Consider the following 27,997-nt stretch of genomic DNA (forward strand, 5'->3'; position numbering starts at 1 on the left):
AAAACCCCTCCCCATCTCCCTCTGTACCATTGGAGGGTCTATTATATCACTGAAGGAAAACAATTTCATCCACTGGCTCCACTTCATTCTTCATTCCAGAGTGGGGAGAGAAAGTAGATGTGTCTCTCTGCTGCCTGCAGGTCCAGAGAGAAGCCTCTCATCGCAGTGTGGAGAGGGAGGAGTTGGGGTTCTCTGCTGCCTGCAGGTCCACAGAGAAGCCTCTCATCGCAGTGTGGAGAGGGAGGAGTTGGGGCTCTCTGCTGCCTGCAGGTCCAGAGAGAAGCCTCTCATCGCAGTGTGGAGAGGGAGGAGTTGGGGCTCTCTGGACTGGCTGTGCACAAAAAAGGGGGGAAGCCGAAGAAATCTGACAGTATTGTTTGGTTCTGAAGATGAACGACATGAAGAGGAGGGAAACAATTTAGTACGGGTACAGCTCTGTGTATTTCATAAGTGACTGATTGCTTTTGGAAGTGAAGCATTCTTTTTCATAATTTTTGTATCTGCAATTATCGCACACATTTTTCTGTTGATGGGAGATTGTGGCTGGTGCTAGCGTATTATCCTTTTCCTTGATGGAGTGAGCCCGGCAGTTTTGCTTCCTTGAAGAGCACTCGAATTCGTCTTTGTTAGGATTCTCAAATCTCGAATCACAATATTTAACATTGGATATCCGGTATTTTGCTTCGACTTGATCTGAGAGAAACAGCATGCAATGCGAAGAAGCCACTGTGTGTAAGATGAAAAAGCCGAACCTTGACTACTGAAAGACTCTGTTTGATATTTATCAGCTACCTGAGGAAAATAGATCATGGTAAATGCAGCCACGTCAAAATCAATCACTCCGGGGTCTACAACACCTGACGACGCCCTGGAAACTCGTGGAGAAGGCGTAGACAGCAATGAGCTCAAGCCAACATGGATAGAGATCACCGTGGCTTTTATGAGAAGGACCAAGGTTCACGGGCTGAAGTTTGTCTTCTCCCCAGACAAGAATAGACCACAGCGGTTCCTCTGGCTCCTGGCTTTCTTCGTCTGCGTTGGACTACTGTCCACCTGGTCATGGAACAGGATCTTCTACTTGATGTCCTACCCGGCTGTCACCAAGATCTACATGGTCTGGTCTCACAACATGTCCTTCCCAGCTGTGACTTTTTGCAACAAAAATGTATTCCGGGTATCGAGTCTCACCAAGGCTGACCTCTATCAGAGCGGCTACTGGATGGACTTGATGTATGCCAACCACACAGTGATGGAGAGGAGTCTGGCCATCCTCAGGGACAGCCACAAGCACAGTCTCCTCAGCCTGCTGGACTTCAAGGGTTACAGCCCTCCTCCACATGACCACGTTAACACCACTGAGATGATTGGCAGGCTGGGTCACCAACTGGAGGACATGTTACTGGAGTGCAGGTTCAGAGGGGAAAACTGCACACACAGGAACTTCAGCACTGTATGTACAAATACACACACAGAGAGAGAGAGAGAGAGAGAGAGAGAGACAGAGAGAGAGAGAATGTTTTTGAGGTGTTGATGTGAATAGTATTTACTAGGAATGAATTATTCAGATAAGGGTTGTGAATAATTTGTCAAGGCATACAAAGTCAAGCTTTTTGTTTACATGTTGAAGCATATCTGATTTTGTTGCTGCTCAGACTGCTAATAGACCTGTGTTCACTTCAGTCTGATATCTTTTCATAAGCCTCATTTCTTTTCTTTTGTCTTTCTCCTGTTTGTCTGTTTGTGCCAAATGCAGGAAAGACAGATGGGAGCATTAATAATTCACACGTTGTAAATTAGTTTGATCAAATGATTTCTTGATCTAAAAATTCAGATTGGGATAATATACCGGCTTTCATATTCAAATTATCTGGTGGATGGTTGGCTAAGACGAACCCCAGTGTTAATGTCTCCTCATGGATGCTCCTATTTTCTATTTTTGGCACATTTATGCATTAAGTAAACACAAGCTATTTCTCGACCATACAGATCGGCAAATGTGACATGACACCTTGCACGCACCAAGCGGCTGTCAGTCCAATTGTGGAGATTTTTATCGCCAGTTAGTTCTGGTTTTATCTGATGAAATGAGATTCCATCTTAATGAGGACTTTTGTCCTTACATCCAGTCTTTTGTCAGTTAGAATAAAGAAGACTCCTCACAAAATGGCCATCTCTATCCATTCATAGTAAGCCTTTGCTGATATTCAAGTAAATTGTCCGATTTTAGGTCACGTCTTATACATAGAAGATAGACTGCCATTTTGGGGCTGAAGGAAGCCCGTTATTTCAAGGCCCTCATTAAAGCCAGCAGCAGGATCCAGAGCCCTGTCAAGTCTGTCTGAGCCCCATGTAGGTCTGTCTCGACATGGACGGCTGGCTCTAATCCCCGGCTACGATGCACGTCAGAGTTAGAACTATCATCCTTCTCCCTAGAACTTCCCTTCACTGGATATTGAAATGGAAACCTTCAGCCCAGGGGGCATAGAACCCCTCTTCAGTGTTAAATATAGAGCTGCAGCAACAGACTATTAAGCCGAGAACATGGATTACTATTGAATCCTGTGACGCAGCTGATCTCAACCTTTGCTTGGCTCCGTCAGTTAATTCACCCGGTCAGAAGGGGAAAGGACTGGATTGATTAATGTTCTTTGTGTGTGTGTGAGTTTTAGGAAAGCTGTTACTTTTGTGCACCAATAGGGCATATCACATCTTGTGAATATAAAGAAACACATGGGTAATCACAGTATGACACTCATGCTTAGAACTGATAAAACCTTTAGAAGGGTTTGTGACCAATCAATTCCACGCTCCACATTCCAACTCAATTAAATGACTCAGCCTGCGAACTGTATTCAGATGTGGATGCTTTAAGAGCCTTTATCCTTTTGAACTTGCAATCTATGGTAATTTATAGCTCCCTGCTCTTGTCAGCTGTAAAAACCTGATTCTGTGGTCTAGGAATCACCTGAGGCTTGTTTCTATTCTGTTGGCAGAGATGATAATAAAGTGGTGCTTCGTTACGGTGCATACGTAAAAGTATGAAGAGGGATTGCTGTCTTTAGTAAAACCAGCCGGCTATTTGCAGCTGGTTAACCGTGCATTGGCGTGCATCATGAATACCATCACCTTCATTGACACAAATGCATCCTTCCAATAGACCCTTAAGACACAAGACACATGAATTGCTCCCGGCAATCCAATTTAGGGTGGGGCGGGTTGTGAGTTTGTGAAGCTGTATTGCATTTGGATCAGCTAGAAGTTTCCATTTGTGATTCTTTAGAAGTCTGTGAATTACTCTGGAGGAGGAGAAAAAGAATAGAGAAAAGATTGCCTGTTGGCACTCAAGAATTTTCATTAATTCCTTGATTGGATCAGAATCCTGTTTAGGTTTTATTTGTTATTTCTCCCCAAATAATTACAGCACCACTGCAGATATGAACTGCCTACAAATCAACAGCTAAATAGAAAGAAAACAGTTAGTGTCAATGGAAATGCATTTGCATTGCATTCACGAGTGTGGTGTTCTTTTTCCCAGATCTACACTCGCTATGGAAAATGCTACACCTTCAACTCTGGACTGGACGGTAACCCACTGTTGACCACATTAAAGGGTGGCACAGGAAATGGCTTGGAGATCATGTTGGATATTCAACAGGATGAATACTTGCCAGTTTGGGGGGAGACAGGTAAGTGGACAGTTGTCTCTCTTTAGTATGCTCATTTACATGGACCTGTAGGTTTGCCATAAATATTGTGTACCTTTTCTTTATTATGAAGTTTCCTCCATGTAATGGACATAACACAACTTTTGGTGAGTTGTGAGTATCCTGGCTAAGAACGCACATGGTCTTATAGCAAATGATCATAAAAAGACACATACTGTATTCAATGATCTCTGTTTGTTTAGCAATTTATATTGATTTTCCATTAAACCATGTAGCATTTTCTACAGCACATATTGGACCAAATGTATACAAACATAGTATGGCTGTGTTATACAGATCCTAACCAATGTGAAAGATACCCACCCAACCATCCCAGTTTGTCCCTTTAGATCCAGATCTCCACAAGAATAATTGTCTATAATCTCTATCTAATCTCTATCTAATGTTTAAACTATTTAGTTTGTGGTTTAAACTATTACGACATAATTTCAGACAGACATTACATGTAACAAAGCAAAATCCTTGTAATGTTGCATTCCCTAACCAATCGTTCCTCTTTTTAGACACTTTTAGGACTGTCTTCAAAATAAATCATTTGACGATGCATTTCAGAACCAACTGACACATGCTTCACACCCTTAATACTGTGATTAAGCCTACATACTTTGATACAATGCATCCACTGACCACACGAACACACCTGTCACAACCAGTGATGCCTCTTGCCAGAGACAGAGAGACTCTTGTTGGCTTTCTGTTGTTACATTCTTTGGCCTGCTGTATCCACAGACGAGACGTCCTACGAAGCAGGCATCAAGGTTCAGATCCACAGCCAGGACGAGCCCCCGTTCATAGACCAGCTGGGATTTGGTGTGGCCCCTGGTTTTCAAACTTTTGTGTCATGTCAGCAGCAACTGGTACCTAAATGCTCAGCCCTCTTGCACAAACACTAACCCTTCCAACCTCGACCTCTGGCTTATCTGCTTCTATCTGTGTTCCTTCCGAACGCTTTTGTTCTTTTGTTATCCCTTGTCTGTGTCTTAGAGCCTGGAGCCAAATCAGTGCTGCTGACTCACGTCATGCATGAAACGAGTAACCATAAGATGTTAGCATTTTCCAACACAACATGTATTGTCTGAATACATCGAAGCAAGAAAAGGATTCATGAAGATAAAAAAAACAAATTGATGGATGTACTAAGCATACATTTCTGTTGCTGTATTTACACTGATAGTGAAGCTGGAGCCACCTCAGGCTGGACAGTACCCAAAAACATCTGATAGCTCAACAGATACTTTTCCCATTCCAGGGCGCATGGGTGACAATTAGCATAATGTGGCTGTGACTGCCAGGAAAATTAGGATCAGTCATGCAGACCAACAGTAGGCAGAGTATTATCATGAAAAATACTTTTCGTGAAATGCACAGAACTGTAGCTAGCCTTAGTCAACATTAAAAATTTTATTTTTTGCACCCTGATTGGGAAGAAAATGAGCTTTTCTTTGTTCAAAATGTATACAGCTCAATATGAGTTCAATCATCTTAAAAGGAACAAAAATCAATAAGATGAGGAAATTACATATTGACTGGTATTTCAATTGCTGTGTTAAGAAAATAATACTGCTTCAGTGTTTTTGACTTGAATGATGCTGTTGAGCTGCAGATCCCAGTACAGAAGATATGGATGGTACATCATGATCAGAATGCTTTCTAGACGATTTGCTGTGGTAGATTTCGGTCAACGGTCAATATACAGGTCACTGAATTCGAGTAGACATGTGCTCTACTGACAGAGTTTATGAAAATATGGTCAAAACCAACCATGTGTTATTAGGGAATATTTCACTGTTCTGTAAGAGGGACCTGGTAATTGTGAGATAGGAGCATGGCAGGCATTGCCACATGTACTGTACTGGTGCAAGATACTGACGTTTTGCATTCTTATAATAAATGCAGCCCTATGTGGAGTACACTGCAAAACTTTCTCGAGTTTCTGGAGGTCACTGGACCCCTGTAAATACAAGAGGCCTGTGGAGCCAGTAAACCATACGGCCAGATTAGTCTAATATATCAACTGGAAACTAAACGTCAGAAACCCAGAGAGAGAGAGAAATAATTGCACTTCAATGTGTGCTTGTAATAATACAGTACCCCAGACCGTGTGACAGGTTGGCACAGGTCCAGAATGCCCACAGCACTGTATATTGATCTCACAGCAAAACCAAATTAAATCCCAATGCCTTCATTATAGTTTGTGGTTCAATTACATACTTAGAGGAAGAACAAAGCATTCATCTTTTGTGTTGAAATGATAGATTAAGTGGTCCAGTTATTAGAACTGGGCAGTGACAGGACAGTGAAATAACCCAACACCACTAATGGGATGTTCAACTGATGCCAAGAAAATAATGTTGGCATGTTGTCCCCCGGTGAGTGTTCAACAGACGATCATGGGGTTATGGAAGCGGTACATTGAACCATTAAAACGGACAGTTGGACACCACAATCTGCCCTCCAAAACGTTTACTCCTCTTGTCTGGGAATTTCGGTTTGATGAAGACCAGCATAACTGTACATGACCATAAATCAACGTCATGCTGTTCTTTGTATGAAACACATTTTTTAATACCGTTTTTCAGACTGCCATCAATGCCAGGATACAGACATGTTTATATGCTGTACGTCAATCCAAATTAATGAGTCTGTCATTTAGGTCTAATAGGAACCATTTATCATACTCCATCTCGGCAAATCTTAATTGAGTGATTCAATCCTGAGATACATACGATTGTTTAATTTAAGTGCTCCCATAAAACATATTTTGTGAACAGATCAGTGGAACACGCACTCTTAAAGGTTAATTGCTACGTCATCATGCCTTCAGAGAAATGCACTAATGAGATTTGGCCACAGTTCAGATACACGCAGAATCTACTAACTCAATTATTCTAGCCAAATTGAGTCATGAGTGAGGAGGACATGACTGAATGTTTTTTTGAACCCCTTAAAACTCCTTCTGTACTGTGCTCCGGGGGAGTTTTAGATGGTCTGGGATTCTGTCACATGAACGCTGGCTGGCTGGATACCCTCAAAGGATCGGCCGTTATGACAGACGCGTGTCACTCGCACCACTGTTGCTGCTGTGTTCACTCACTCCCTCCCCCCAGATGAGACGTCCTATGAGGCTGGAGTGAAGGTTCAGATTCACTCTCAATCAGAGCATTCTTGCCTCCACGAGCTGGGCTTCGGGGTCGCTCCCGGCTTCCAAACATTAGTCTCCACCCAAGAGCAGCGGGTAGCGTACTGTGTGTGTGCCCTGGTTTGCTGCATGCCAGGAGCTATTGTGAGAGCCAATCCACTTCACACCCCCATCGACCTCCCCTCTTCCACCCCAGCCGCCTTCATGTGGCTGTAGCAACTATGTTCTCAACTTTTAGCCGTCCCTGGTCAATATAGGCACCAACACATTGGAATAGTTCTTAACGCTCTCCTTACCTTCTAATCCGACCAACCGAGTCTTCATCGCTTTCCAGCTTTACCATGCTGTCAATGTTTTATGTTTGGTATTTCTGTCTTAACAGGAAAAAAAATGTAGATACTTTTTATCTAGCTAATGCAACAAGTCTTCTCAGTGTTTCATTTAGTTTTATGATCCACTCTGAGCAAAGCACTCTCTATAGAGATGGTTTTCAATGAACACCTAATAAAGTTTGCAATTCCTCGCCACCGCATGGCTTACCAGCACTATCTTAACTGCTCGGAACTTAAGGACTGCAAATTAAGTTATGAGGAGTGATAGTCAGCGTTAGAAGACTTTGTGGTGGACCAATACTTGGGTCATTTTAACAATGTGAAGTGCTATTTAGTATCCCTTTGAGCAGTGAGTGAAAGCCTGCTCTAATTGATTGCATTTTAAGGTTCTGGTGTTCTGTTTAAATAAGCAATTTCTGTGATTGGTAGGGGGCAACAGTCCAGTAATTGCTCGAAATAGATCCTTAATAAGGAGACTAAGAAACTCATGGATGATTTTTTTTTTTTGCAGCCAATTAAGCTAAATTCACCAAAGGGTTTCTTAGAAGTATTTTAGTTTGCTTCAAGCTGCTCTTTAGCTAAGTGCAGAAAGACTAAATGGTTTAACAAATGTGACCTCTCAGAGTAGTAAGTACATACAAGTCTACATGTGCATGTCATAAACTTAGATGTGTTCCATCTCTAGAAAGACTACATTTTATTCTTATGATTCAATGTCGTGTAATGACCCACTAAAAACATCCCACACGTTGCAACTTGGTTTCCATTTTCACAAATCCACGCCATCACCATGTCTGACTTTCCTTAGATAGGTTGTCATGGTAGTTACCGTTAGGTATGAGGTGTGTAATAGCCTCTTAACTATATAAATTTCCTTCATCTTAAAACCTCACCTTGTAATATACTGTATCACATTCTCAGGGTTGGTTCAAAGAATCTCTTCCATTGATTGTGGTGTCCTGTCTGAAGTTACATTGTAGATACGACTATATTGAGCCTGTCTCCATTTCCCCATGGTGCTCTGCTTTCTCCATAGGGCTCGACCTGCATCAGTCGTTTTTCTGCATGGTGTCTGCTTGCTGTGAGCCGTCTTTCCCAGAAATACAATCTCCAATTCTCATTGGAATGTGAGATGATAAAAACATCAACAACAAAAAACCTGTTAAAAGATGGCCTCCTTGCCCTTATTGTGTTTGGTACATTTCTTTAGCATTTGTGTCTGCTTGTGTACTCTTCTCTGTTTGGCTTTGCACTGGACTGGGAGCTGGGCTTGACTCCATCTGTTATTGATGTGGCCCTGTGTGTCGATGCTGAGGGCAGTTCTCCTCTCCTCAGCTCCAGTACCTGCCCCCTCCCTGGGGAGACTGCAAGTCCACTCCTATCGACTCTGAGTTCTTCTCCACGTACAGCATCACAGCCTGCCGCATCGACTGTGAGACACGCTACCTTGTGGAGAACTGCAACTGCAGGATGGTCCACATGCCCGGTATACACACATACACACACACACATACAGACACACAGTTGTGGATAGCAAGCAAATAAAGAATGTTTCTTGTCTGGTTTTATTGTAATTGTAGCCATGTCAGACGTAGCTAGACCCTATAAAAGGATGGGGGTCAAGATGTTATTAGTAAAGATGAAAATGTTTGAGTATTAACATTTGTTTGTGTTGTGCTGCAGGATCCTCAACAGTGTGCACACCTGAGCAGTATAAAGACTGTGCAGACCCAGCTCTCGGTGAGGCAACAGTTTTTAGATCAAACAGAACGAGATCGCATCACACCATCACATCAGTACCATCACATCACACCATCGCATCACACCATCACATCGCACCATCATATCACACCATCACATCACACCATCATACCATCACATCGCACCATCATATCACACCATCACATCATACCATCACATCACGTCACACCATCACATCACACCATCACATCACATCAAACCATCGCTCCTTTTTGTCTAGTTATAAAAAAATCGATGTCTTTCCCAGACATGGATTAAGCTTAGTCCTAAAACCTTTTTCAATGAAACTCTTCATGTAATCTTTCTCTAACTTTAGGACTAGGCTTAATCCAAGTCTGGGAAAGTAGGCCTATGAATAAATTCAAAATTGAATCTATGTATCACTGGTGTCTTTCATAGACTTCTTGGTGGAGAAAGACAATGATTACTGTGTGTGTGAGACACCCTGCAACATGACACGCTATGGGAAGGAGTTGTCCATGGTTAGGATTCCCAGTAAGGCCTCTGCCAAGTATCTGGCCAAGAAATTCAACAAGACTGAGCAATACATTGGGTAAGTAGTATTGGATACCCTGGTAGGTTAAGGGCATAACACATCAAAAACCCTAGATGTCATACTTTACATTCCATGACTTCCATGATTCCCCTTGAAAGCAGATCTACCACAAATCTGGTGGCCTGTGGCAACATTTTATTGGACTATTCTTTCATTCCAGAGAAAACTTATTGGTCATGGACATCTTCTTTGAAGCTCTGAATTATGAGAAGATTGAACAGAAGAAGGCTTATGAAATCGCCGGGCTACTGGGTAAGTTGAGATTCACCCTTCAGAAAGCCAGGAGTCATGAACCTGAACAGCAGACACTCCACGTTGACTGATCACAAAACTTTCCCAGGGCTGCTCATTAGAAACCCCCGGTAACTTGGCTGCATGTTTTTTTAAATCTATTTAACTAACCAAATGCCCCTGAAACCAGCACTAGCGTGAGTCAGATGTCACGCTAGCTGAGTCCACTGAAGCTGGAAAGACAGCTTCTGACAGTCCTGCTAAGCTGACTGTAAGACACACTCGAGTGAAGGCGACAGTGTCAGGAATGGTTTCGTGCAATGTGCCATTACCTGTCCACATCCGTTCACCCTCCGTCGCCCATCTGTCCAGGTGACATCGGCGGCCAGATGGGACTGTTTATTGGAGCCAGTGTTTTAACAATACTGGAAATATTTGACTACTTGTATGAGGTAATGTGTTTTTCACAGATCTTAATTGTGTATCATAGCCTAGAGCCTAATATAGTGCAACTTATATATTCTTATCTCTACCGGTATGAAAATGTGCATAGGAAAAGTTCCAAAGATGTTCTACAAATGTTTGTCATTTATGATTCCTGCTAAATAACTGGTATGTGTTTTGTTGTAATTTGATTTTCTCACATTTAGGTGTTTAAGGATAAGGTTTTGGGTTACTTCCTAAACAAGAAACGACCCCGGCGTTGTCAGAGCGACAATCTGGTAAATGGAACCTCCCAAAATGAACTGGTTTGTACCTGAGATGTAACGAAACAGAAACTCAAGCCTTTTTCATCACCCACGGTCGATATGGAAGCTTAGTACTCATTTGACTGTAGACAGGTTTCATCCATCTAAGGTACTGAAAAGGCTTGGGTTTCTGTTTCTGCATGAGTTCTTTGCATGCCTGGTTGCTTCAGTTTTGGAGTCTGGCACGTTAGCTGATGTGGAAGACAAGGTCAGAGAGATGTCTGCCATGCACTTGAGCGACTCAGCTCAAACTTTCCAACAGGCTCTAGTTTTACATACTACAAAACATATGGAAAGTATTCAGTGTTTTCGACTGGTTTTGGGGGTTATCAATTTATTTAAGAGGTTCTACTTATTTTAGAAATCATCTAAACAACGTAAAAAGAAACAGATGGACAGGTTTTCCACTCATGCCATGTGATCATCCATTATTTAAAAAAACATCTCCTAATCCTTTTCCCTTCTGCAATTTCATTCACCTCTCCACTTTCACAATGTTGAAATCAAGGGCATATTGGGAAACCAAATGATTTATCAGCAAATACTTATTATGAAACCAAATAGCTGAGGTACCATCAGAGGTCACAACATCTGACTTAAATATTAGTGTTTAGCGCGCTCCCATACACAGCCGCAGAAAGGCTGTTCCCATGCAACTGTGCATAACTTGCGTGGGGGCATTACTGCTCTACTTATCAGCTCTGCATTGTGTTTTTATTTTCATTTCAGTCACCCTCATCTTTCTTTTCATCATGTCTATTCCAGGAGTTTCCAGAGAACCCAACCAGCCCTGGTGTCACGCCTAATCATGCCCCCAGGTAGCAACCCCATTGATAATAGTTCCTTCTTCCCATACTGTCCCTCTTTTTCAACCATTCTTGGGATCATTTCATACATAATTTCCTTTATGGTGAGCAATACTTCCAAAGTGCTGGTTTGGTGAGAAACTCTTAAAGCTACTTTGTATTGAAAGTAGTAGTGGTGGCGAGGTATGAAGCTTTCTGAGCCAATTCTTAAGAGTGACTGACTTTCAATTTCCTGTGTGGAATTCCTTCAGAGGTCCTTGGCCTATAAAAACAGAATGTGTTGGTTGGATTCTCTCCCTGTTGAGGGTTGTACAAATAGCCTCTACACGATTGCTTCAACTGAATAATTAAGCTGTTTTCTTTCCTTTAGGGTAAATGCAGTTTCCTGAGAAAAAAACAAACAAACATATATATGATTTGGTTTTAATAGCACAACCAAAGCTGTTTTTATCTTCTTGCTTTCCCGCAGCACAGACTACCATGTACTACGTAGGGTCATTGTGTTGGAGCTGTGCCCAATAACATCACTAGATGCATTCCTTTGTGATGTCATCACTGGGTTGCATGCAGTACGTTTGCACTATTGCAAATGGTTCTTTGTCTGCTGGAACAGAGCTACTTTACACCACATCTATGCCTGTTGCTTATCTGATCTACACCTCAGCAACATCAACTGAAACAACCGCAAATGGCATTAGATGTACGCAGACATAAAGTACAGTATGATATGAATGTAATTGGATGTCGATAATTACGCAGGACTCAACATACCAATACTAAGACAAGGACTAAATGTGTTTGTTGTTTTTTTTTTTCTCCTTCCCTCCTTTATTCTCGTCATAACCCTCTTATCTTTCCCATCTATTCTTTATACTCCATCCACATCTTCTGAAACATATTGACCTGCCTGTCATTTGCACTGCCCGCCCTATCCTATTTCATCTCCAATCATTGTTCTTTGAACTTTTCTGTCTATATTGGTCATCCATAATTATACTTTTTTTTGTTTGTTTGACCCATTGTTGCTGTGCCATTTTATTATAAATTTAAATTATTATTTTTTTTGTATTGTGTTTTGGTGCACCTGGCCCTGGTGATTTTCCCGTATTTACATTTTTTACGTGTCCCATCTGTTTTTCTTCCTGTCACATTCCCTGACATATTTTCCTATGACCCATCACCCTCTCATCGTGACTCCCATCACCCTTCCCTTAATATGGTTGAACTCCTCCTCCCTCCTTCCTCCCCCTTGTGTTGCAGAGCACCTGTGACACCCTCCGGAGTCACTCGGACAGTCTCGGATACACGCCGAACATGTTACCTCGTCACCCGACTCTAGGAAACTTTGAGGAATTTGCTTGTTGACGACATAAAGAAGGGGATGGGCGGGTGGGAAACATGGGTTTGACAGCAAACTGTGAACAAAACATGTATTACACACCAATGGACAGTGTAGACTAAAAAGAATAGTACACTATATCAATGCCTGAAAATAAATATAATATTACCATTAGAATAATACCACTTCCAAAACAGAACTCAGGTTTAACTGCCAAGTGAAGGCATCAACAACGCTATTTGTTTACGTTCCATTTCGTGGCATGTCCTTCAATTCAATGACTTTACAGTGTTTGAATCAGCGGAGTCAATTTCGATATTTCTCAACGTAAATCCAAGCAACGTCACTACACATGGAGTGCCACTGTCCTGGATACCAAGTGTCTAGCAATGGGTAGCTTAGCAACATCTTTTCATTCTATTTGGTTAGACAACAAAATCATGCTGCCATCCAGGTTGATCTATGTTCCCTAGGGGCTCATTGGTGAAATGAAAATATCTTACCTGGAAAAATGTACTTAATAATAGACAGCTGACTTCATTGTTGCCTTTCTATGGAAATAGTTGAATGTACACAACCCGTTATTGAATCCTCTTAGATAGAATCCTCTTAGTTCCGATGGGAAAAAGGTTAACAGTAACCAGATGTTGTACAGAATATTTGAAGAGGGTGGAAGGACAGTTTGTGTGACGGAAATGACAACGTTTTCCCCTTTTTTTCACTTGGATGGTGAAATGTTTGTACATTTGTGGTCTCCCGCTCTCTGAGCTAGTGTTGTAATATCAGGCATAGATCTTTACATCATGGAAAAAGAGAGGATTTATCCCTCTGCTGTGATGGCCCCTCCTGCATCAGGCCAGTTGATGCACATGTCTTTTCACTTGACATTGCGGGTGTCGCTAATATATATAATGTCTTACCACCATGGCTTTTCAGCCACAAAGCATTCATTAGCACAATTCCTATGTGGTAGTATCTATTTAAAATTAGTGGAGTACAAACGTTTTCAAGGTGATGTTCTCTATCTTGACAGAAACAATTTGTAATTACCTGCTCAAATGCCATGAAGAAATTATTTATATCTCATGCGTTGAGACATTTGTTGGAAATGAAAATCAAAGTGTTTCTCCATTCCTGCTGTTGGGACTTGAATTTGGATGGGCTAGCCGTTGGCTTGCCATTCATAACACAGAGCCTACCCCAAGGGTTGCCCTGAATACGTGTAGTTATCCTAGTGGACCGCAAGTGTCTTCCAGTTTCAATTTTGTTTGTTGAGGACCGAATACTGAATAGATTTCTGTGAGATGCAGGAGACTTGCCTCAAAACATACTTCACCCATTCTATTCAGTTGGTTTGTAACACTGCAATTCATTGTATAATGGCATCATTATATTCTCTCATTATTGGAATCCCAGTACATGTAATACAACTTAAATGACAGTTTGTGATGTATAAATGATCAAATATAATAAACAATATATTTAACCATCATCCTATGTACACAACTTTACTGTGTCTAATTTCTCTTTTTCCATATTTATCATTTCAGAGAACTGACTCCAGTTGTTTTATCTTTTGACTATGTTAACATTGAAGTGCAGTTTTGGTAACATTTTAGACTTAATATTCTTTTGTCTGTGTATTAGATGACTGTTGATGTGAAGCACAAAGCCTAGGAGATCAGCCATTGCTCCCAAGCCAATGACCGTCTATGATCATGACTACCTTATTGACACTGGTTATACCATGTACACCATGTAAATATGTACACTTATTTCAGCATTGTCTGGGAAGAGAACATTGCAATGAGCCAAAAAATGTAATCTTTTCAGGAGTGTTTGAAAATCCGGTTTATCAGTGTTGTCCTGTTGTGAGCAATAAATGCATTCATTTAAAAACGATTATTGTCAACGCAAATAAGGAAATTTGACATAATTGGGGTATTCATTGTTAATTCTGATCCACAACTATCCATTCTGATCCACAACTAGAGTGAAATGGTGTGCTGGTCTATGAATGACAGCATGCACCATGTGTTACAATGATCTGAATTGTTCTTGTTTCATTGTCTAGATTTTGATTGTGTTCCATCCTAGCCTCTTGGCAGTGCTGAGTTGCTGTAGGCATGCATCTACCACCACTATTGATAGGACAGCCAAGCTTCCTTCAATGACGTATACTTAGCGACAATTTATCATGTTATTCTCTTGCATGTTTCAGACAAAATACGAGTCATACAAATGTTAGCAACATTTGATTTGGGTCATTGTGTTTCATGAATTACACAAGGCTGTGTACATGACCCTTCTCTACTCTCTGACTGCCAGTCAAACAACAGCATAACCGAGTCCACTTCATGCCGTAGTCAAAGCTAAAATAGGACCATTGAGTTGTAACATTGTTAGACATTGGTTGAGCTCAAACAATATGTAATGGATAGTTCACTGCATTATCATTTCCAGGTAGAATACAACATTATACACTTCAGTTCAATAGTTAAAACATACTCCTGCAGTGCATATTATGATTGCACCTACCTCTATTCCTCCTTGCATGACCATGGTGTATTCCCACCTTATGTACTCTCAGACATGTTACTGACTTTGTAATGTTTGAATGTGGTATGCTGGAGCCAGATGAAACAAATGTACTATAGTTTTATCAATTGCTGAGATTATGCATTGTGACAAGGTCTCTTTATTTATATGGAAAGTTTCCAAATGAGTAAAGACTACCAAACCAATGAAAAGAGTGTGTTTAGGCGTAGGGATTTGATGTAACTTCCTGTAAAACTGGATCTTCCAGGATCACGTACAGACATACGTCTCATAAGTTGTACTGTGGCCTTTTGGGAACAGGGTTTTGCTTCATTTGGCTCTATGAATCTATGTACAGTCTTTGTGATTTTAACTCTGAACTCAAGTCAACATTAAATAGTTAACACCCTATCTTAATCAAGTGTAATGTTCTTATGTTGTTTGAAATTGCAAGGTGATGCTAAAGGTTGTACTGTACCAGCATTTTCCTATCCTCTCTCTCTAGGCAATGTACGGTATATCATCATAATGTAGGAACTACAGTATGACACGGTAAGCAGGCTACTCACACTTCTGTTACCAAGACTACGCAGTAACTTCTCCCAGACGTCAATTCAATTCAATTTATTCATCCCAATGGGAATTTGAGATGTCAATGTCAAAAACGTCTATTTTGTCAAAGTAATTAAATTATAATTCAGTACCAACTCTTATTAAATATGGAATATCAGAGACATTGGGTAAATGATGTTCACTCCATGATGTTGTGTGTACATTTTATTGAATATTGAACCATTGTAAATTAAATTGACACAGACCACTGACTGCAAGTCCTACCAAAAACTGATACTAGGAAAGTGCAAAAGTTCACTCTTCATTCAAAATTAAGATGAGTTGTTTTAACTAATGTCGTACAGCAGTTTTTCTTAAATAGGATGAGGACATTTTTTTCACCATGAGAAATACTGTGATGAGCAGATGTCATGGTGTCTTCGAAAATGACACTACAGAGCCAAACAAAGACATACGTGGGGGCATTATGTATAAACGGTGCCTTGAGAAATGTTAAGGATTCTAGAGTCTCATTTAAGTATTCAAAGAAGCACATCTCATGAAAAGTCATAATGTATACAACAAAGAATACTACAAATACACACAAGCAGACATTCAATTACCCATAAATACATGCATTCTATTTTTTCATGCCCTACATCGATAAAATAAAAATCCTTTCTCTATTAGTAAAACAAAGTTTTTTTATGTTTAAGCCTAAAGTACTTACTATCTGGAATAAAACAATGGCAGAGCTTGCAAAACCATTTCTCACAATTATATAACCTTGAGAACATAGCCAATACAAGGCTCAAATGTTATACATGCTCTAAAAGGTATCAGTGGGAATTATTTAACCTGTTCACAAGAGTTGTAAGACATTAGATCAATAAAGATGTACATAATTAATAGAAATTAAGCAATTACTCAAGCTTATGGTCCACTTTTCAAAACATATTGGTTGGCGCAAACTGGAACTTATCTTTCAGTGTTCAACATAGTCAGTAGGGGTGAGACCTAAAACATTTAAAAATGAACTGCCATACACAAAGTGTTTAAAACAATACAAAAAGCTAAATACAAAGCCTGAGAGGTAACAGAAACCAAAAAAAAACATAAATAAGCTTCCCAGTCCACTTGACAATCTCCTTCTACAAATCAACTCCTTATGATAATGAAGGACAGTGGAAGTATGTCTAACTGTTTAATGATTCAACTTTATATTAACAAGTTATCAGAAGTAATTTGTCAAAACAGCAAAGCATTCTAAACAAATTGCTATGCTTCAGTTCACTTAAAATTGTTCATACTGCTTTCTCTGTTTTCTGTTCTGGCTCGGGTTTCAACTGTCTATGAGGTCCAGATTTGTTCATTGCTACATATGTCCTGTTCCTGTAACCATAGTCTTCAAATAACATCGAAACAGACTAATGAGAAGACATGCTAGTTAACAGAATCTACATAATCCATGTCTTGCAGAGCTGTGAAAACATTGTTCTACAAGGAGGCACAGGAGGATGTAGGGAAGTGTCTGTTCCACAGGTGCAGTATGGATCTTGTAGTATGACCGGTCCTGTTAACTAGATGTAGTGAAGGAGAATTGATACTGATGGCTGAGGTTTACCCATTGATATTTTGGCATCTAAGGTGGGCAGAAATCAGCAAAGTAGGGGTGCTGCAAGGCCTCCTCGGCAGAGATCCTCTGGACAGGATTACATTTAAGCAGATTCTGTGTTTAAAAGAAACAAATTGTAAGTGTTGCGTTGCGTAAAATTACAACATTAAAACCTAATAAATTCCAGCAGTCTTGGGAAGAGCCTCTGTGTAGCTCCACCTGCTGGTGACTAAGTTGAACTGCCTGCTGTAGGCACACCACAGCTATTGGGATGGCCACACTGACCTGCAGCAGATCCCGCCCCGTGCTACTTAGTTTAGGAACAACATTCACCAGGGAAGTGGTGGCTGGATACATGGGGTACGGCTGTAGGCAAAATTAGGTAAAAGGAAACTGTTTGTCAACCAACACCAGTTTGTATGAAGTTATAAAGTTTCAAGGCGAACGACAGTGGTATACCTTGTAATCTGGGAGCTTTGTCATTGTCTGCCATTGTTCTTCAGTTGGTGTACCCAACAATGTGACACAGCATTAAGGAAGAGCAAACACCAAAGTAACAAAACAACCAGCGAGGAAGTAGAGAAGTCCTGGTGTGACAGGTGGAAAAACTGTGGAATTCTCTAAATGAAACATTCAATTTGTTACAAGATCAATACTAAAACATCAACATTTTGGTCAAATTGACCTGTCAAAACAATATTCCATCAAAGGGTTCTCATAGTGATCCTGTTCTAAAAATAAGACATATTCAACAGACACCTACTACACATGACATCAATCTCACAGATTGAAGAAAGGATATCTGAAGATCCTTTTCAACTGGTCGTCCACATCATTACCCGGGAATAAAGGTCTTCCAGCATTCGCCAGCTCTGAATAGAAGCATCTCATTAAGGCCAACATAAGACTTGTATACTACTGGGAATTCACTTAACATTAAACATGTAAAGGTGACAAGACAAGCTCTTTATCAGGTGGGAAAAGAGTTAGAACTACATCTGCAGCTGACAAATGTGTACACTAGAGGAGAAATGTTGCACTTGTAAAAACATACCTGCAAATATGCATCCGGCAGACCACATGTCAATGGAGGTAGAATACAGTTTAGCACCAAAAAGTACATCTGGAGGCCTGTACCACAACGTCACCACCTGGACAGAGACATATCACAAGAAATCACTGACCTGTGTCACTAGTGAATGAGACCCTTAACCGCTAGTTAGCGCATTTAATATTTACCTCAGCGGAGTAACACCTCACTGGTATTCCAAAGGCTCGAGCTAAGCCAAAGTCAGCCAGCTTCAGTTCCCCATTCTACAGGGACACAATCATAGTGCCAGGAGCATTACTAACACATCAGGCCTTTGAAAATGAAGATGCATCATTATTTTCCATTCAGGCCTACATTCCCATCAACTCTTTGGCAATAAACCATTATAATAAACCAACAAAGAAACAAAGTCGCTTTGTGAAACCATGAAGTTTGTCTGTGTTTCTAACAGATAATCCTATGTATTATTATAAATTTCATTTATTTTCCATTTCATGAAGAAATTAACTTTTACAATGGTTGCCCATCCCCCACTAAAAGAGTGCACATGGTTTGAAGAAACTTGTCTTAAACACAGACCTTAGTTCAGCCCTTTCCAGTGGAAAATGTATTAGGACTTACGGGTTAGGAACAGGAAGAAACGATGTCAATTCATGCATACAATGACAATTTGATCTCTTTGCTATTTCTAAGAGTATCTACATTTAGCTACATTATATGACAACATTTTGTCTTGCTACGTATCCTGTGTTCATTTTATGACCCACACTGGTTTTGGTAAAGCCGCAGCCCGTCCTTTAATTGCATATGTGCCTGCACATTGTGTTATGACAACATTTTATTGAACATTCCTGTTAACAGAGACTGTCCCATTCCTCTGTTCCGAAAAACCCACCAACTGTGGACTTACTCTGTTGATGAGGAGGTTTTGGGGCTTCAGGTCTCTGTGGAGTACATTCCGACTGTGACAGAAAGCGAGGCCCTTCAACAGCTGGTACATGAATGACTGAACAAGTATGGAGGAACACACAATAGACAGTGACACAGTCAATCCAACTGAGATCAAGCTCCTAAACCTGGGCTGAATATCTGAATCAAACAAGGAAATTGATGTTTCATCTTAACTTGTCATATGGCAAAGACTCACCTTGACAGTTTCCGGATCCAAATCTCCGTTGCAGCTGTCAAAGTATTTCTTTAGATCCTGTAGCATTACAATATATCCCCAACCCAAATAATTATTTAAGGAATACATAAACTGTTTGTATAATCCAACACTAGACTAGCATCTGTAAGCATCGAGCATTCCTCACCTGATCACAATATTCAAACACTAAGGTTAGCTTCTTGTCACTGTGCAGGACATCATGCAACCTATGGGAGACGGTTTGTTAGTACAAGAAATGACACATTTAAGCATAATCCCAGTGGGTTGGGAAAGAAACATACTGATGGACCGTCACACCATAGTCATGATATAGGACAAATATATAGGCCTTTTAATATACTTCCAAAAAGTCCTACGACCAACTGCACAAGAATTATTCAGAGATCCATAACCAGCAAGTTGGCAAATAGGCACATTGACACTCAAATTAAATGCCGGTTATGGCAATGGGTACAGCACACATACCTGACAATATTTTTGTGTTTTAGCTCTTTCAGAAGGCAAATCTCTCGCAAGGCAGAACTAGGAACTCCCTAAAGAATCAAGTAGAATGATCATTTGAAGTTATTGCAAAGTTGTTGCACTACTAGCTAGCTAGGCTAGCTATAGTATAATAGTATCAATAAAAGTATCAATAAAAGTATCAATAAATGCAAGAACATACCTCGTCGTCGTCATCCAGTCTAACTCTTTTTAAAGCTACAATTTCATGCGTCTCTCGGTTTTTAGCTTTGAAAACAGTGCCATATGTACCTGCAAATGATGGAATCACGAATTAAAAATGTAATGTAAGCTAACTAGCTCTAGGCTCCATTTAGCCTAGCTTGCTAACCAGCTCTACATAAGCTACAATCTAACAAACTAAATGTACTATTTGCTCGATCTTAGTGTAAAACTTTAGCTAATGTTTACCAAATGTAATTTTATGTAGATGTATGTCTTCATTAATTCAATAGCTAACTATGGCAAGACATTACTTAAGACTACTTGGGCTACTAGCATAAGGTAATTGTCAGCTTGCTACAGAACAAGTAGCAACACTAGCTACTGTATGTTGCAAGCTAGCTCGTAGTAGGATTAGGTGAGATGGCAATAAGCTTTTCAGAAACAATGTGATGGCGTTAAAACGGCTACAGATGCGCTTACCTTCTCCGATTTTCTCGAGCTTCTCATACTTCTGCATTTTTGACAGAGGCTAACTTCGGCTAGCTAGCTAACAGTGATGAAATGCCACCCTAGCCAGGGGTTGGGATGATGTGATGATGACGTTAGGCTAGCTAGCTAGCTAGGTAAACGGCTAGCCAGCTGCAGTGTTCCAACAAGCAGGGCTTGATTTGATAGTTAAACTAACACCATGGTCACCTAAAGGCTAAATGAGGAATTGCAACACAGGCAAATCATAATTACCACTCACTTTGCCCAAATTCCTAAAGGGAAACAACGCATACGTTTGGACTAATGATCGTTTATTAACAATTACAATTACTTATCAGCAAAGTACTCTTAACTAGCAATATACATGTCAGTCTTCCCAGTCAGTGTAATCCTGTTATGGATTTAGCTAAGTGAGTAGGTTGTAATAATCTGTCCAATGCCAGTACCCCTCTTGCAACATAAACACACTATTTTATATTGAATAGAAAGTAAAAGAACAATGATAAAATATTTAATTGATCATAGTTACTTACATGTCTAGCATCAAAAATAACCTTGCTAAAACAGTACTCAATCAGTTCATGATTCATGATCTTAACATGTTGCAATAAAGGCAGCCTTTGGCTGCAAGACATTATCCAGTTGGCCCACTCATACATGTTGAGATGTTTTAAATGGAATCATAGTTAAATTAAACTACAAAACATTACATTAACACTTTTTTTCCATGACTATTCAGATTTCTTTTGGAAAATTGGCCATGTTACACAAATGCGTTACAGTCATCAGTTGATGTACAGTGTGCCTGGTCGATCATTTCTTTTCCTCTGCTCTTTGTCTACGGATTAGTTCTGCATAGAGTCCTCCTTTGCTCAGCAAGTCCAAGTGAGTTCCCGCCTTAAAAAAAACAATAAATGGTGGTTAGAGTTGGCCACTTGTAATTACAAAATGTAAACTGTTATGAGGGACAAAACTTGTGGTGTTTGAAATAATTGGGTGTGCTTGGCCTTCGGCAAGGGCACAAACTTTGTTCTCTCACATATATATTTATTCTTTGTGTATTATTATTTTATTATGTCGATCTGTTTGTGAAAACGGCTAACATGCCCTGCGCTAGCACTAGTTAGCTTGCCATTTCTCATATGGACAGATGAGGGGTTTTCGGTCATTTAATCCATGGAGCAGATAAACATCTGAAAACATGCAGGGCTAACAGTAGACTATTCCATTATACACTCTTCATAATAAGTATGCATGCTTATTTTAATTACCCAAATATGACTTGTACAATTTAAGTTTAAAAAACGCACCCATCTGCAACCAAGGCAAGCACGACCCACAATTTCCCCAGAATATTTTGCACAATTTCCCCAGAAATTGTACCCTAGTTGTATTTATTTTTGTTGTAAGTCCTTAATTCTCTCAACCACACACAGGATCAATATGTCTCGGTTGCTGCAATCTCACCTCTACAATGCAGCCGTTGCTCATGACACAGATGAGGTCAGCTCCCTGGATGGTGCTGAGGCGATGGGCAATGATGAGTACAGTCCGGCCTGTAGTGGCCCTGTCCAGAGCCTCCTGTACCACATGCTCTGACTCTGCATCAAGGGCACTGGTGGCCTCATCCAACACCAGGATGCTGGGGTTCTTGATCAGGGCTCGAGCAATGGCAATCCGCTGCTTCTGTCCCCCTGACAGAGTTGCCCCACGTTCACCTGTGTGCCCGCAGGGAAAAAGCAAACTGCCTTTAGTAAATATGGCTCACTATCCGCCTTATGGGCCCGTTTCTGTACTAATATCTGGCTTCTGTGCTGACTAACTGATGGGCAGCTCTAGATCAGTGCATTAAGACATCAAGCATCTTATTGACCGTGTGGGAAATCTAAACAGTACCGTTTACATGTACACAGGGTGTAATGTATTGTGCTATAACATGTATAGTACATAATAATGTAATTAGTATGTGGATACAAGAAAGTATGTATGTGGTACGTAATAAGATGGCTAGATAAAAGAAGTCAAGTTATACGGCCAAACTAGCATCCCCACTACATGAGTCAAAAGTCCCAGAGCAGTTTTTCAATTGATGAAACAAACTATCACTCAAATTAGAGCCAATGCCTGTGAATACCGTCCCGTATGTGGCACTGGGGTTTTAACAGTTTAAGATGTCTGTAATTAGCTGAGTGGTCTTTACACCCTTGGCTTCTAACCTGAACTTCAATGCCACAACCTTAACTTGATGTCAATCTGTTCAGACTGTTTCACAGTCCTCAACAGGACTGTGAAAACCGCTAACATTTTCCAGTTGGGACTTTTGAGATATTTCAGTTTATGCCCAATGAGTGCCCGCACCCATTCACTGCAACAAAATAGCTTCATGGCACTCCGAATCGGAATCTGAGCTTCAGGGACGTTTGACAAAAAAATACGTTTGGCATGTTAGGCGTTTTAGAATTGTTAATGTGAAAGACAAAATATTTTTACAATAATAATAATCAGCATGTTAAAGTACTCAACATTCAAAGTTGTATTTCAGAAAAAAAAACGCTCAAAAGGGTTTGTCCTCCCTACTACTACAGCCGTGGCCAAAAGCATTGGGAGCGACATACATTTTTTGTTTGCTGGGCCTTGGCATAAAATGACTGCTCACATAATTTCAGTAAGTCATATCATCAGCACAGGGGAAAGTGGGAACTGGTTCTAGCCAGGTGAAATCACTCATTCTGGTGGGATTTTAAGAGCAGATTGACTGCTGTAAAAGAGGAGACTATTTTGCATATATTGAAAATGTTCGCCCCCCCCAAAAATTTTTTTTTTTATGTGCCTTATTGTGATTCCAGTATTCTATAGAAACGTGAAAAAAAAAATCTCAAATACTGAACCAGCAAACTTTGCAAAACACAACATTTGTCATTGCCAAAACTTATGGCCACGACTGTACACCCTTTGTCCACAGACTACCACTGTTTGTTGATCACATCAAAGGCCTTAGTTGCAGACCCACACATACCGACTACGGTGTTGTATCCCTCTGGAAAGCCTGTGATGAAGCGGTGAGCATTGGCTTGCTTGGCAGCGTTAACGACCTCAGCGTCAGTTGCCTGAGGCTTGCCAAAGCGAATATTTTCCATAACGGAACAGCCGAACAACACAGGCTCCTGCGAGAGGGGATAGAAAAGATAGGAAAAGAGCAAAATGCTAGGCTAGTTTTGTTTTCTCTTTTCAGCTGACACAGGTGTCTCTCTACAGAGGGAGACATGTGTGCTGTTCATTTACATGGAGAGGCAGTCTCTTTGCTTCAGATGTACCTGATTGATGTAACCAATGACCTGCCCTCTGAGCCAGGAGGGGTCGAGGGTCCGGATGTCGAGCCCATCCAGCATGATCACACCACCGATGGGGTCATAGAAACGCTCCAGCAAGGAAGCAACAGTGGACTTTCCTAAGAAATGATGAGTCTTATTGAGTTCAGCCATAATGACTGTCTTTCCTTGAATAATGTAATCAGTATGTAATTTTCCGATTCTTTGCCTTATGTGTACAGTGTATTCAGAATGACTGCATCAGCAGGAGATGGTGGGACTCATACCTCCTCCTGACTCCCCAACGATAGCAATAGTCTTACTGGGAGGTAGTGTGAGGTTGAAGTTTTTCAGGATCTGGTGGCCAGGTCTTGTAGGGTAACTTTGGAGAGAGAAAGACAGGAAAATGGCACCCCCTGCTGTGTATGTCTCATATAGTGTGTATGGCGGTTTGTGTATCATGTGTATCATTATGGTGGCTTCTTGCCTGAAAATGATGTCCATGAAGTCAACTCTTCCAACAAGAGAATTGTATGGGATGCGACCTCCCCCGGTCAGTGGGATGGTGGGCTCTAAAGCCAAGTACTCAAAAACACGGGCACCTGAGCTGAAGCCTCTCACCATCTAGAAAAATAAAGTGAGAAAGATTTACGATAATTTACGATTTAATACCGACACTCACATGTAAAGTGTGTGTAGACTAGATCAACAAGACAAAATGCTTATATTTCTAACACTTTTGTAATTGATATTTCAAGTGCCTGAACTTACTTGGCCAAAGAGGATAGAGATACTTGCCAAAGACCTGAGCAGAGCGGGACAACATTATATATATTTCCTTTTTATTGGATTAGCATTGCTATAGATTTTTACAAATAAATCATATATCTTTACCTCTGAACAGTTTGGGAGGCCACCAGGAAAGACATAAGGTCGCCTGGAGACATTTCATCTCCAGCCATTAAAGATCCACCTGCAAAAATGGTCCCTAGTACAATACCTGTCCAAAAAGTGAGAAAACGGCATAATTAAAAAACCTATGGTGTTACTAAAGATGCAAACCAATCCCTTTTCTGTAGGCCCATTGAAGACACACTTACAGTTTAAGACAACGTTAGATAGGCCTTGAAAAACAGCTATTCCAGAGCCAAGAGATTCATTTATTTCGCAAGATTTGTCCACCTCTAGGGCATATAACCTGAAACACAGATGACAATATTGTGTCTGGGTCTTTATCAACAGTTTTCAGTAAGTCCTGTAGTAATGCAAGTACAAAATCACTCACTGAAGTTCTCGCTCCTCCATAGCAAACGCTTTCACTGTCCGTACGTTGCCCAGTGCCTCATCTGCCACCCCTGTTGCTTTAGACACCTATAAAGAAACACAAGCACACACACAAAAGGAAAGGCAAAATAGCAATAAGCCATAAAGTTTAAGTAACATTAGAATGAGTTCATCTATTTTTTTTACCAAGTAACTATTGCCCTTACCTGATCCTGAGCCATGCGGGACAGCCTGCGTAGAAATGAGCCAACTAGAGCACCTGCTCCCACCAGACAGGGCAGAACCACAACCATCATACCAGTGAGTTTGGGGGAGATGACATAGAGGGACACAAAACACCCAACTGTCTGTGTGGCACTCCGCAGGCCCTGTTGATATATAAAATATACAAAACAACAGCTAAGTGAACACAACCTTAAACAGTGTCCCTTGGTCTGACAAGTCTGACATTTAATCCGGCATACCTGAGAGACGACTAGCTTAAAGGAAGACTTGAACTCCTGAATGTCAGCAGTTAGACGGTTCACAATCTGGCCTGTCTTATTGGCATCAAAAAAGGCAACATCTTGCCTGAAACAAACAAATTAATTCAATCTTGTGAGAGTAGGAATAACTACTACTACTTCCTGTGAATTGTGTAAAACAGGGGTGTCAAACTCAATTGAGTTCATGGGCCACATGCAGCCCAAATCTCAAAGTGGCCGGACTAGTAAAAACACTTCATAATAACCTATAAACAATAAAATAACATCTTCACATTTATACCTTTCTTTTAGTGAAAAGTACACATACATTCTGAAAACATTCCCAATTAATGAATCATCCCATTTACAAAACAGACATTTAACAGCCTGAGATATCTTCAGAAAAATAACAGCAATTTCAAAAATCACCACATTGTGTCAGTGTACTGGACACGGGCGTTACAATTTACAGATCACAGTGGATCTGCAAAGGCACAAAACATTTAGGCAAGTGAAGTTTGGAACTGGACAATAACGTGGTATTTTACTTCTTTATGATTCTAATCAACTTTTCATAAATCATCCAGTGGTCCTGTTTGGACCCGGACACAGGTTGATTCTGTCCTGCGGGCCTGCATGTTTGACACCCCTGATATAGGGTCATACCAATATTTTCAACTATGTTTAAGCTGTTGTATTACCTGAGTAAAGAGGTGAAAAGGGCCTTTCTCATATCTGATGCTACTCTTTCTCCTACCCTGGACAGCAGAATTATGTAACCGCTGGTCAGCAGGCCCTGCAAATAAAAACACATTAGTCCAATGCAGATTAAATATGTCAAATCATCATAAAATCTGACATGTTCCAAAAGCACGTACCTGGAGACCATACAACCCAAGCAGCTTCAGAGCAGGACTCCTAATCTCTGTCATGTAGTTCCCTGTATGCTCTCTCATGTAGCGGGCAACTACATTTACCAAATCCCCCAACATTAGAGGAATTTCAATGTTCAAGACGGCAGCACCAAAAGCCAGCTAAAAAACAAAATGTTAGTCATGATTATAAAGTAGGCTAGATTAGAGATGATGGTCTACTATCATACTTTGATATGAATAAATTACCTCGTAGGCTAGCCTACGAGGTAATTTATTCATATCAAAGTATGATAGTGAGTGATTTATTTTGAAAAGTATATCATCAACACTATGACATGCTGTTTGTGTCATGCTACTTACCACAACGGCCCCAATAAGGGCAAGGAGCTGAGGTTTGACAAATTCCCATAGGACATCCCAACTGAACTCTGGCACAGTTTCTTTGATTGGAAATTCTTCTGGAGCATTGTTATTTACATCTAGGTGGCAATATGCAACATTGCCAAAAAGTCGTGCAGAGACAGTGAGACCCACTGGTCCTACAATCCATTTCAGACCTACTCTGGGAGATTTCACTGTCTGGCAGGTAGACCCTCGAAATGCTCTCTGTGCCAGACCCCAGACACGGTGTATGGCATTTTCACGTCCAGTAGAGATAGCTGCATTGGACGCTGGGGTTGAGTTCAAATGACTCCTGAAATAAACAGTGACCATCAGTGCGTTAATAAGTATTCTTATTATCTATAGTAGTAGTAGTATAGTATAGATCTATACTACTCCTAGTAACTGTACACCTAACATGTTTCATCCAAACACCAGTAGTAACCTCTATGAGCTCCTCGTGCATCGGGGGTGATAAAAGAAATAAGACCTAGAAATGTGATATTGTTTTCTAATGGAGAACAAAGGGATTACGAGTCCTAGGTAGCAAAATGCTTCTAGAAAGTTGACAGTCTACTTATCTAACTACAGTCAGTTTACGTAGCTAATGGGGAGCTTATATCTAGTAAGTTTCCCTACCTTGAATGTCTCCACAAGTCTTGTGTTTTATTGACTCGCGAATAAAGGGGACGCACTTGTGCAGTGGTACTAACTCTGTAACACATTAAGTGAAACATGTTGCAATGCTTAACTGGACATTTATTTGAATTTTAACTGAGCGTTTGCTCAGGGGTACAGCTGGTTCAAGGAGTTACATGCAAGCTGACATATTGAAATATCCCACAATGCATCACTTTTTTTAGCTAACAGTGACAGAAGTAATTGCTTCGGAACGTTTTAATGGGTGTTAAGCAAGAAAAGATAGTAGTACAGTTTCATTTTCATTTTATTATACTTAACATATTTAT

At 40.5% G+C, this 27,997-nt stretch overlaps 3 protein-coding genes across 3 annotated transcripts; 1 reads left to right on the forward strand and 2 right to left on the reverse strand.

Moving 5' to 3' along the window:
- The first annotated feature begins 311 nt into the window (after positions 1-311).
- On the forward strand, positions 312-12,638 carry asic1c (acid-sensing (proton-gated) ion channel 1c). The gene is made up of 11 exons (XM_047028553.1): positions 312-1,450; positions 3,536-3,686; positions 4,455-4,582; positions 8,532-8,682; positions 8,880-8,936; positions 9,357-9,510; positions 9,674-9,765; positions 10,117-10,196; positions 10,395-10,466; positions 11,259-11,311; positions 12,560-12,638. The coding sequence occupies exons 1-11, from the start codon at positions 809-811 to the stop codon at positions 12,636-12,638; spliced, it is 1,659 nt and encodes a 552-aa protein (XP_046884509.1). The 5' UTR covers positions 312-808.
- A 3,302-nt stretch (positions 12,639-15,940) lies between these two features.
- On the reverse strand, positions 15,941-20,914 carry cdk5 (cyclin-dependent kinase 5). The gene is made up of 12 exons (XM_047028301.1): positions 20,709-20,914; positions 20,227-20,315; positions 20,028-20,095; positions 19,708-19,768; positions 19,542-19,598; positions 19,305-19,400; positions 18,583-18,657; positions 18,398-18,494; positions 18,146-18,215; positions 17,803-17,863; positions 17,629-17,709; positions 15,941-17,457 (listed from the first exon to the last, which is right to left on the reverse strand). Exons 1-12 carry the CDS (start codon positions 20,743-20,745, stop codon positions 17,371-17,373), a joined length of 879 nt encoding a protein of 292 aa, XP_046884257.1. The 5' UTR covers positions 20,746-20,914; the 3' UTR covers positions 15,941-17,370.
- A 100-nt stretch (positions 20,915-21,014) lies between these two features.
- abcb8 (ATP-binding cassette, sub-family B (MDR/TAP), member 8) lies at positions 21,015-27,894 on the reverse strand. Its single transcript, XM_047027327.1, has 16 exons — positions 27,669-27,894; positions 27,009-27,342; positions 26,652-26,807; positions 26,475-26,569; positions 25,774-25,879; positions 25,516-25,677; positions 25,311-25,396; positions 25,126-25,223; positions 24,920-25,025; positions 24,797-24,830; positions 24,513-24,649; positions 24,313-24,407; positions 24,032-24,165; positions 23,734-23,881; positions 22,185-22,435; positions 21,015-21,614 (listed from the first exon to the last, which is right to left on the reverse strand). The coding sequence occupies exons 1-16, from the start codon at positions 27,764-27,766 to the stop codon at positions 21,531-21,533; spliced, it is 2,124 nt and encodes a 707-aa protein (XP_046883283.1). The 5' UTR covers positions 27,767-27,894; the 3' UTR covers positions 21,015-21,530.
- Between the last annotated feature and the right edge of the window lie 103 nt (positions 27,895-27,997).

This window comes from Hypomesus transpacificus, chromosome 10 (assembly GCF_021917145.1).
Source record: "Hypomesus transpacificus isolate Combined female chromosome 10, fHypTra1, whole genome shotgun sequence".
NCBI classification, from domain to species: domain Eukaryota; kingdom Metazoa; phylum Chordata; class Actinopteri; order Osmeriformes; family Osmeridae; genus Hypomesus; species Hypomesus transpacificus.